This window comes from Eleginops maclovinus, chromosome 21 (assembly GCF_036324505.1).
Source record: "Eleginops maclovinus isolate JMC-PN-2008 ecotype Puerto Natales chromosome 21, JC_Emac_rtc_rv5, whole genome shotgun sequence".
Taxonomy (NCBI): Eukaryota; Metazoa; Chordata; class Actinopteri; order Perciformes; family Eleginopidae; genus Eleginops; species Eleginops maclovinus.
The window spans coordinates 10944046-10956062 of record NC_086369.1 but is presented as its reverse complement, the minus strand read 5'-3'; the positions used below and the strand labels follow the sequence as shown (position 1 = coordinate 10956062).

The following is a 12017-nucleotide window of genomic DNA, read 5'->3' as shown; positions in this document are numbered from 1 at the left end:
ATGTTTTTTCGTTCTAGTCCCTTTACCCCGCCCTCCTCCTCCCCGTCGTCCTCCGCTCGAATGAGGAATATCCCAGAGAACGCTTCAGCCACGTTGTTCTTCTTTCTATTACCATAATGTCTCTAAAACTTCAGAAGCGCTTTATTCAGCCCTCTGCTAATTCCGTTCACACTTAGTTTCACCTCGCCCAAACGCCTCGAAGGAGTAACGCTGCCTTTGTAGCAATTACTCCAGACCTTGATCTGACTGAACCCCCGCACAACCAACACCCACCCCTCGAGAGTCAGCGGTGCAGGGATTTTTTTCAGGGTTTCCTTAGTTTCTTTACCAAAAGTGAATTAAATAGAGCCAGCTGACTTTGGTTTCTTATGTCTTTTCTCCGCTTTGTTTTGGATTCCATTCATCTTTCTTTCCCTTCTTCTCCACCTCCTGTCGTTTCACATTCCCGCAAACACAAAAGTCCTGATAACAAAACCCTGACAGAGTTTGAAGGTGTGTCGTTTGTGCCAGCAAGCCTGTTCAAGAATGTGTGAAACCTTCTTTGGCTAGTTATTATCAGCAGCTCCAGAAAATGTGAAACAGGTACAGCAGCATACCCTATTCACGTGCACAATAACCTTTCAGCTTGTCTTTTACTGCGGTTGTCATGGAAGAGAAACTGGAACATAGCATGATTAGTCAGTAACAAGGTCTTTCTAAAAAGTTCATGGTCTGCACCTCTAATCCACTTTGCAATGCAGTGAAACAAGATGAGAACATGCATTCAAATGTTCCTGCTGGTGAAGGAAATACTCTATCTCTCATCTCATACTGAACCTAAAAGTCCAGAGTGTGAGCCATAGCGATGTGCCTGTTGCACTTTGTGACAGTCAGGGTATTTGTTGTTTTCACACAGGAAATACTGCCAAGATGGATATGGTGTAGCTCATATCATACGGTTGGGTTTCTTTTGTGCATAAATCCAAGAGATTAAATATCCCATGTGACAGCGGCAAGCTAGATTCAGTGTCTCACTGAGATCAATGCAACATTCATTGGATGATATGACGTCAGGACTGGCACCCTGCACCCAGTCATTTTGGGTGCAGAGCTGAAAATATCAGTGCTTGCTGTGCAGCTGCAAGTGAAAAATAACCCAAATCTCTGATTGGTTGGCTCAGTATATTCCCCTCCATTCTGCTAGCTATTACTGCTATGAGAAATATACCCAAGATAGTGATCAGTTCAATGTGGGGGAAGCTAGTGGAGGCAAGAAAAAGTCAAGTTAAAGGTCCTGAAGAGGGTCATATCTGGACTCCTGTATTTTGATGTCGGTTTAGGTCAGACCTCGATTCATTCTTTGGCTAGCTTAGACGTTTGGTCTGATGATCGAAGGTCTGATAAAGATACCACAACTTTATAGAGAGCATTTAAGATTGTGAAAGGAAGTCACTCTCCCTCTTTGTGTGTTGTAATCCTTGATGTTCTTTGCTTTTCTTGGTAGAAAGTCCTGCTGTGCCTGCAGGGTTCTGTACTGTGTGTGTCCCACTGGCTCGCTAACAGCTACATAAGTGATATGCCTAGCCTCCGTGTACTACACCATTAACCTTTTTGGTTTCACTGTTAGCATGTTAGCTGCTTGCGGTTGAATCAGCCATTGCAATGATCCCTCATTCTTAGATACGCTCAGAAATCTTTACAAGAAAACCTATATTAGTTAAATATCCCTACAAAATACATCTATATTAGAAGATTCTTCAACTACCAACGTTGAGAGTCAGCGCAGGATGAATTCACCCTTTGTGTAACAAGCTGAAATGAAGTGTGGTCAGGGTGTATAGTAGTATGTCTTACTTAAATGAAGGTGACAGGCCTGTAATTAATGTTTTATGTTTTCATCGTCCATAAAAAAGTTACCCCAACCTTGATAAAGTCTACTAATTGCCATAGTGCCATCGTATCTTAACCTCAACCAGAACTCTTGGCAGCTGACTCCAAAGACAGACTTTTCAATCAGACACTCGGATGGAATGCTTACACTGACTTGGTGCCAAATGGATTGAACCTGTACATTTCACTCTGACTCACTCAGTTTGGTGAATAAAGGCCAGGCTAATGAAATCAATTCCACTGCTCACAGGAGCCATAAAACGTCTGCTTTTGTACCAGAGCTAATTATTCATCAGGGCTGTACTAAAGATTAGTGCAGATATATATGAAGAAGCAAATCCTTTAAATGGCTCTTTTATTGTTCCCGTACACCTCCCTCCTCATTTCAGATACGGCACGGGCAAGCACCCTTGTGAAATGGCTCCAAGCCATTGTTCCTGTGTTATCCTGAGGACACGAAAGGCTAGTTAGTGCTGCCTTTGATAGAGATGCCCGGCACCATTTTAACATTTGTGTTATCAGCAAGACAGAGAATTACCAAGGCTGGGATGGGAATAAAGCCACTCTGTCTCCCTCACTTTCTAGGAGCGGAACATAATAATGTGCAGGGATTGTAGGCTTATCTGTCTCTTTTGTGTCACAAAAAAATAACTTTTAAAACGGGGGACATCTCAATACACTGTGAATAAAACATGGCAACCTTCTGAATTGACAGCGCTGCTTACATTCCTTGAACACAATGATTTATTACTTTAAAAAAGTAGATGATAATACAAAGTACATGACAATTAATTCACCACTCATATAGAGAGTAATGCTGTTAATGCTGACGAATGGAAAGTCTGACTCAAATGTATGCTGAATATAGTGATTAAGTCTGCAAAAACCTTAAATCAGTGCACTTGTTTGTAAACCCAGCTGTGCAATCTCAGGGCTTTACAGTAAAATGAGCTTGAGGAGTAATAGGTGGCTCTCTGTGAGCTGCTCACCACCTCTGATGCCCCCTACAGGGCAGAAGCCTAAACACCACGGCGAACTGCAGCTGGAAACCTCCAGTTATTGCATCCTAAAACAGCAGAGAAGTCCAGCAGCAGTGTGCCCCAGTGACCGAAAAGGGGTCAGGGAACTTCCACGCGGAATACTGTTTAAGTTTCATTTCCCCTTACTGGAGTTTCACAATGAGAGAAAATATGAATGACCAGAGGTTCTGCTTTCTTAAATGTTAGTTTGAGGGAATGTTAATGATCTGTTGTATCTAACGTCTCTAAGATATGTCATAGAGCTTCTTAGGAATCATTTGCAAATGAGGGTTCATAAATGCATTAATCAATACAGAGTCTTTCATAACTCAAACTCTGGGGATTTCTGGTGTTTTTTTTATAGATCTCAGAATACTTTCATGTCACCTCTCCAGTTCATACATGCCAAGTCCAACACATGCTTCATTTAAATTGCTGTCGATCCTGTTTAAGTCTTTGTTATAACCAAATATAGGGAATTTTAGCAACTTCACTTTCCCTCATGCACCTTTAACGCCACACATGACAAGATCTGCTCAAAATGACATATGCTGTCATTCAAGAGTGTGTGTGTGTATTTGTGGTTCAGGCTGAGGAGTGTGACAGACAGATTGTCCATACACCAACAGAGAAAAGCTTCTTTGTTCATGGAAACAACAGTGAGTATCTCAAGGGCCCCTATAGACTCCCAGCAGACCAGCCTATATAGGACCTCTATGATATGTGTAAGATATTTTCTATAGGAAGCTGTATGGAGCTCGATAGTCCCTTCAATATCACTTCAATAACCCTACAATGCTCCCAGGGACTTACATGATTACTTTGATGTTCCTGTTGCATCCTTAGAAAACTAGTTCCTCACCAGAGCAGAAGACATATTTTCAGTGAGTGATCAAAAATGTAAACTGATCTCATTCAAGATGGCTCACAGGCTCAAAGACGCCATCACGTTAGTCTATTTTCTGTCTAATGTGACTTTCTGATGTAAATGCTACAGGCTGAGAGAGAGGCAGCTGGGTAAAATCTGCATCTCTATTGCAGACACCCCTTCCACACACGTCAACACACACACACACACACACACACACACACACACACACACACACACACACACACACACACACACACACACATACACACACACACACACACACACACACACACACACACACACACACACACACACACACACACACACACTCACATGCATGACGACGATCACGCGCGCCCGTGTACTCATCTCTCGTAAAGGGGCGTGTGGGTCTGGCAGGGACTCAAACCCTCTGCATTTGCATCAGCGGAGGAGCCGAGAGCGGTGGCGCAGGGAGACACGGATCGGAGGAAAAACTTATATTAGATCAACCAGGACTTTTCTGCATTATTCTTTTAATCCCTTTGACAATTCTGGAACTGCTCATTTTTACCCTCACTGTTGCTGGATTTCACATGTGACAGCGCTGAATGACAGGCAGCGAAACAAGCGAAGAGAGCAGCGGGGAGGAGGCTAGTGTGTACGCGGAGAGGAGAGCGAGTCTCCGGGCATCGGCTGTGCGTATTTGCGCGCTGGGGACCTACAGGACCGATTCAGACTGCGCTGTGGTTCTCCACCGGTGTACGAAATAAGGATTTGGCGGCTGGAAATAACTTGACTTGCTTCTGTGGTGCTCTTGAGAAGATCTGCTGTCATTTTTTTTACAGAATCGCAAGAAGCATATCGGATCACTCTGCTCCACGCATGTTGGAAGTGGGGAGAGGAGAGCCGGATGTCTGCGGGTTTGCGAGTCCTCAAGACGCAGGTGAATGCAACTATTTTTATTTCACTTACGGATAGGAATTGAGGAAATATCGCTGCGTTTAGAATGCACTGAAACGAGCATGGACCTTTAATCATTTTCCCGTAATTCCACAAACTATTGTAGGAATTTGGCTCATATGATCCTCTATTGTTTTACAACCCTTTATTTTTTTGGGTTTCAAAATATTCAGATTACAAATGATGTATATCAAAAGCATGTTTTATGTATCGCCACGTAATATATTCACGCAGGATTGTGCACTATGTACCGGTTGAGCTTTGTTGGATAAAAGCCTGCTCTGTTCCTTTTGGTGCGGAGTGACCCAGTAAGGGCAGCCTTGAGTAAATGACTCGAGGCTTCTTTAATTTATGCTTTAATTGATTTCTCCTAAATTACAGAGTGCCAGTTTAATGGTGTCACTGTTGTGGGGCAGACAATCAGGGCATCTGGATCACTACTGGTGCATAAAAGAAACCCCTGAGAGGAAGGGAAAAACACTTTCTATTATTTAACTCCTGTGCAGAGAAAAACGGGGCCTACAATAAGCACTGCAGTACAGATATGGTCCCATTTGAGCTGGCGATCAGTGTTTTGAAGGATTGAAAAAAAAAAAAAGGGAATTTCTGTAGAGTTCAGTGTATCACATCAAATGATCTGTATCGGGTATAAGGAGGGCGGCCCGAGGAAATACCCCATGTATTTCCTATCATCTAGGTTCATAATATTTACAATAAATCTACTTATTTGTATCATCTGTATAAGCCGAACAATGTTTGAAAATGTTCCGGGGGGGGGGTCCTGTTCTGTTACATCTCCTATTAATGTCTACCTCATTTTTTTTATAAGAGGAAAGAGAGAGGGAGGAGGGAGGGGGGGGGGGGTGAGTGAGTGAGTAAAAGCGAGGGAGAGGAAGAAAGAGAGGGAGTCATGTCACTTAACGGACTGCTGGTACTCTGTGACTCAGTGTGCAGCTCCGCTTACATATAAAGACACCGGGCTTTTCTCACATAGGTTGGCTATTTCTAATCAAGCCAATCATCAACCTCTCCCAGTCCACACTGAGCCTATAGAAGCGAAGTGGTCACAATTTTGGGGAAGGGGTGTATCCATGCTTTTATAGTCTTGTTTATATCAGTAACAGTGCGTTTAGACAGATAGGGGAAATGTCCAGAGCGCACAGCAGCAGCAGCACACATTCCTAACCTGTTCCCGTCTCTTTTCACTCCACAGCCAAGGATTACCTGCATCCAGGGTACAATTTAACGGAGTAAGGACACAATAAAAAAGGAGTGTGACGTTTCTTCATAAATCTTGGCTTCTTTGAAGAGGATATGGCACGGTCGGCGCTGGAGAGAGGAGCGCAGCCGGCGCTGGAAAGGGGAAACAGGAGCTGAACGACAGGATGCAAGCGACCTGAGTCCGCTCTCAACTTCGTTAAAAGAGACACTTCTGCTTTATTTTCTCGAGTTCAGAGACAGAGAGAAGATACTTGCCACAAAAAAAAACTGTTGGAGGAGTTTAATTTCGGAGTTTTTTTTTTGTATGCATAATTTTATTTTTGTGGAGAGGAAACAAGGATGCATTGTGGATTAGTCTTTATCCTGTTCATGGGAATCCTTTTGGTGGTCAAGGCTTTCAAAAACGGTGAGTGTGACATCTGATATCTGTATAAATACAGCTTTTATGTACTCTGCAAAGCCACTAATCCCAATATTTCTCTAAAGGATTAGCCTTCTTTGATCACCGCTGATCTTTTTGGCAAACTTGCAAGCGCTCACCTGCCCATTCAGCCAGCACCTTGGAAAATCTGTTTTATTGCATTTCAACATCCTTAGGCGTTATTGCTCAATACTCACGTCGGGAAAATTATTTTGGCCCTCTTTAATTCTCTTCCTTTGCTTAAATAATGGTTATTTTGATATTCCTGTTACACTGTTATTTCTTACCTTGTTGCTGGTAGTGAGTTTTGATATTCCCTGATACATTAAAAATATAACTTAATATCTTTTAGTTTGTATTAAGGTTATTAGGCCTGCTTGTTATTATTTTAGGCTTGTAAAATGTATCATAAACTGTTTTTAGAGCATAGGCCTACCGTTAATCCGTTTTTGTGTGGCTATCGGTTACGGTGGTCAGTGTTTTGGCGGAGTTCAAAAAGTCAGCCCGATTTACTGAACTTCCCAAGTTTGTATTATTCTTCGGGCAGCAGTTTCGTTTCTACGTTGCGCTTTGATCCCATACTCGTGTTATATTCCGATTAAATTGGTTTTAAGGAGGCTGTGCAGGTTAGAGCAGCAGATGGTGAACGCGTTGATGATTAAAGGATGAAAACGCGATGATAAATATCAGTAGCGGGGCCTTGGAAAACAAAGGATAATCCCCTTTTAGTGTTGAAACTCATACTGTATCAGAACGTTTAAAGGAACATAATCTTGTGACTTTTGGTTCCGGCAGAACAAACACTTTTTTTCAGAAACTTCTCCATTATGACTTTTTATATGAATCGTTCACACCCAGCGCGTTTCCTTTTTTTATAATGTGTTTTTACCGGACTTGCTTTACCTTGTTATAACGTCATTAAGTATGCCAGGCATGAAAAATAAACATAAGAGCTCATCATATACAATATGATTATTATTATTAGTATTATTATTAGTAGTATTATTATTAGTAGTAGTAGTATTAGTATTATTATTATTTGTAGTAGTAGTAGTAGTAGTAGTAGTAGTAGTAGTAGTAGTATTATTATAAATAACAACTACATACTTTCGCCAAATCAAGCTCTATGCAGACCCTTTACCATGACTTTATCTTAACCAATGAAACACTGATAGATAGATAGAGAGAGAGAGAGAGAGAGAGAGAGAGAGAGAGAGAGAGAGAGAGATTAACTGAAACTTTTCTATCTGTAAACTGCCATCTAGCCATTGTAAAAATGGCTAGATGGCTTAGAAGCTGCAGAAATGTGGAATATGTTTATTTTCCTATTATTAAAGAGCTCACTTTGTTCTCCTCTGCAGATAAATGTGGAGGCAACATCAGAATCTCAACGGCCAACTACCTCACCTCGCCCGGATACCCCCTCGCTTATCCCCCTTCGCAGAGATGTGTGTGGGTGATATCGGCGCCTGGTCCTCACCAGCGGATCCTCATCAACTTCAATCCGCATTTCGATCTGGAGGACCGGGAGTGCAAGTAAGTAAACCGTGATCTCGTCTACGAAAAACAGATGTGCTTTTGGTATGAAATAAACTCAATCATTCAATCAGGTCCTGTCCCTTGGGCACCAATCTGATCTAAAGTCAGTTGGTTATAAAGATGGATGAATTGAAACATCTCTGAATATACTCTTTATGGTTTTATCCGTTGAATATGGGTGGATTCAATAACAGTTTTATTGTAATTAAACTGTCTGAGAGCTTTTTAAAGTGCCCATTTGGCCCCCATACTGCACTGTAGGGGCCACTACACCATTCGACCCGGCGTTAAAGATGCTCGCACATACATACACATCTATAGGTTTATATTTGTGTTTATAGAATGTACACATGAGGGATTCTTGTATGTATGTGACACTTTTCCCCCCTTTCCCCTCATGCATATTGCACATGAAACTGCGCCCTCTAGTGTCCACAGGATTGCTGAAATTGTCAATGCAATCCTGCTCTGGCACCTCACAGGGCAGCAGGAATGTCTCGCCCCTGCCTTTTGGTTTTGGAATGTCCTCCCTTCTTGCGTCTGGAGGAATGAAGTCACTGGGGTATTTTATTGATTTGAATTGGAGTACTTTGAAAGAGGCATTGAGGGAGAGTCGTGGGTCCAAAAGCTCACCACAGGCCATTGAGTGTGATTACTTTATGCACTGCAAGAAGAAAATATCCTTCTTAAGGAGCCAACCCTCCAAGAAAGTAAGGAAAAAAAACAAAATAGTTTTAGCTGTTTTTCATCAGGCACTTTTTCATTAGATTCAAACTATGTTTTTAAGGTGAATTTCTCAGTGACAGTTAGTCACTGATCCTTATTTGACTTGTAAGCCGCGAGCTGTCGCATCCAACAAAAGGCTAAGCGGCTAACCTGTTGTCGGATAGATAGTTTAAGCCGATGAAACAGGAGACAGACAGTAATGTGATGAGCCTGTGTCAGGGTGGGTGCCCTGAGGTGAGCGTTGCCTGGGCAGACTGCCTCGCTCTGATTGCCTGTCTTTGTGTGTGTGTGTGTGTGTGTGTGTGTGTGTGTGTGTGTGTGTGTGTGTGTGTGTGTGTGTGTGTGTGTGTGTGTGTGTGTGTGTGTGATTGTGTGTGATTGTGTGTGATTGTGTGTGATTGTGTGGTTTTGGTGCGTGTGTCGGTGCCTCTGCCCTGCTCTGTCTCAGCTGTTTGTTTACGCTGCAGGGCTCGGGAGAGTACAGGGCTTTGCTGGATCCTGTTACTGTATCCTCACTCCACCCAAAACCTGGACCCTACGCTTCTTTTGTGCTCCTTCAACGGCCCCCCGTATATGTCCACAGGGCTTGGTTTTTTAATCCCTGATTTCAATCCCACTTTAACCTTTCTTTACTGCTGTCAAAGATTCACGGCTGAATGGCGCTCTCTGTTAAAAGCTGGATGCTCCTTGACACTTCTTTAAGGTTCCGATTTCATCACCAGAGGGACTATTAAACTGTCCGAGATCCTCAGTTATAAAGAGAGGGAGGACGGGACAGCAGGAGGGGGGTTAGCAGTAACAATGCTCACACTAATCAAATTAGTCAGGAATGAATTTCCTGTTCCTAAACACACGCAGAAAAGAATTTTGTCGCTGCAGGCTCAAGGAAAGCTTTTTTTTCAAGTTGAAAGGAGGGCAGGCTGTGAGTTAAGTGATCCACCCATGTATCATTTACAAGTTAGCTCCGCGCTTTCATTTAGCTGCCACTGAATTTGCTGATTGCCAGCTTGTTGTTAAATATGTTAGCAGATGGAGTTTGTGTGTGTCGCGTCTGTGAGCCTCTCTCTTCTCTCTGCTATTTCCGTATTCATTACATTTGGAGCAGACACAACCATTGTAATACCAATACTGTGGTCAGAAGGTTATAAACCGCTTGTCTAGAGGAAACCCTTACAAATTTCAGTGGCAGACGTCTGCAACTAAAGTAACTTTCTGATTCATGTGGGTCACGCAGAGATTGCACCGGAAAACAGAGTCACCCTGACCTACTGATTTCTTCTATTTTTAACTTGGTGTAGTGTTTCATATTTAATGCTTTAAATGGAGTGGTTTTTCATGGGAGTTTGGTTCCACTTCCACTCCAACATGTATTCCACCTTGTGTGGCTTTAGCAAGGACAGGTAATGAAGTTAAACTTATTTTCCTTTTTTCCTCCTCAATTGCAAATTACCGTGCTATGTAACACAAGAGTGGGTTATTGTGCTAATCGCTGACAAGGCATGTCATAGGTAACTCGATTATGGGGGGGGGGGGGGGGGGGGGGGAATAGTTCCTTATGTATCTGTAGTCAGTAGTTGGGTGTGATTTGTGTTGGACCCATCAGACTCACTGTCACAGCTCCACTCACCAAATCAGCCCGTACATAATGGAAACTGATGAGAGCCAGAATGACTTCCTTATCTGATGGACTGGCAGAGTGGGCGGAGGGGGTGGGGGTCGCAATGCATGCTTCAGTGCACTGCCTTGCAATCTAATTAGTGGGCAAATGGAACACATATGCACCACATGTTCCCCTACATGGCTCTTATCAGCAAACCAAACAAGAAGCACTCAAAGTGGTGCTCGTAAAAAGAAAAACAGCCTTTTACTGAGTCTGGCCTGGGTGGTGTTGTTGCACGTGTGTGCTACCCTTGACAGGTTTGTTTGGGGAAGTGCAGGAGCCTGTATCCTGAGAGCTGGGGGAGGAAAACACTTCATCACAGAGATAAGGGGACTAAGTGAGCCCTGCGATTCTGAATGCGGAACGTGTTTACCTTTCATGCACCGTTGTAGACTTTCACAGAGTGGAGTTTCGTGGGCGGCCTCGCTGCTCTCACAGCTAATGAAGTTTGAGGCAAAGTCAAAGCCCGCATCAAGGCAAATATTTGAAGTCAATTCGCTCTGAAAACAAGTACAATGCGTAAGCAAGTGAAAAAATGAAGTAAATAGATGTGCTCTGCTCTGCTCCGAATCGAAACAAGTGACGGACAGGATTGACGTCAGGCACACTGGGGGGCAATTTATCTAAGATCTTTCTGTGAAATCTGAGAAATGGGCTGTAGGTTGTTCTCTCCATCTCCTGCTGACTGGAGGAGAACAACTTTCTGTAGATATGATGTACCCCTGACAACACCAGGAATCATTGATGCCATCAGATTTGCTGACCAAACCAAAAAACTGTTCTTCAGCACACTGAGATTCCTTGCAGTCAGTCAAGGCTGCACTGTTTGTTTTGGAGCAGAGAGAGGGGTTAAAAACAAAAGGGAGGGAGAGACTGTCTCCTCTTTCTCAGCTCTCCCTCATTTCTTTGCTTTTCTCTCTGTCTGGACGGTATTTTTCTGGACCTCACAGAAATTCCAGTGTGTGCAGTAGATAGAAGGGGGGGATGAGATGTATGGATGGCTGGTACTAGGCAGTGGAGATATTTGAGGAATGCCTTCTCTAGCAGCCACTTTGTGGGGGAGATCGAGGGAACAGTCGGCGAAAGCCTCCCACCTCTCCACGCTTCAAAAGTCTTCGAGCCCCCCTGCCTTCAGGTGGCTGTAACTCAAAGCTTGGAAAAGCTCTATTACCCCATTTTTAATTGTAGTCTTTCTGCCCCTTCCTGACCAATCTACCGCTGAGCTGCCCCTGTGGAGCTGCTTGGCCTGCTGGGAAGGCAAACATTTTCTGCTGTGCAACCTCTACAATAGATATCCTGCCCCTCCTGGCATTCCTGACCAAGCCTGAGATGACTAACAGGAGCTTGGGAAAGGGGGAGCAGGGGTATTACCCTACGCTGGATCCATAGTTGGCTCTCTCTTTGTTATGTGGAATCCCACTAACTCCACTCATATGGTCATAGAGTCCAACAAAGAGTGCCACCTGTTTCTAGGAAGTGAGAGTGGAGGACAGAAGGGGCTTTTGGGGAAGGATACTGTTGGCCACTTTCCCTAATTCTCCTGTTACCCTGCCACCTGAAAAGCATGAAACAGATCCATGATCGAAACTTCAAAGCTGGGGAAGGAAAGAGCAGTAACTCTTTACTTAATCTGAAACCTCCTCCTCTCTCACGCTCCTCTACAAGGCAACCGTGGGCAAATAAGGAGAAGTGGTTGTGCGTGACCATTTATCAGCCGTTGTCATGGAGGAAAATAAATAAGGCAGGAAC

The 12017-nt window shown here is 43.5% G+C and overlaps 1 protein-coding gene across 3 annotated transcripts in view; it reads left to right on the top strand.

Moving 5' to 3' along the window:
- Positions 1-4192: 4192 nt before the first annotated feature.
- nrp1a (neuropilin 1a) overlaps positions 4193-12017 on the top strand; it is a 56700-nt gene continuing 48875 nt past the window's right edge. For 2 of the 3 annotated variants that reach the window (XM_063912867.1, XM_063912865.1), the window contains exons 1-3: positions 4193-4684; positions 5915-6328; positions 7705-7879. In XM_063912867.1, coding sequence (XP_063768937.1) covers positions 6262-6328; positions 7705-7879 — 242 coding nt within the window. In that variant the 5' untranslated portion in view covers positions 4193-4684; positions 5915-6261. Of the gene's footprint in view, positions 4685-5661; positions 6329-7704; positions 7880-12017 lie in introns of those variants that run through there. The other variant, XM_063912866.1, reaches the window with a different exon arrangement.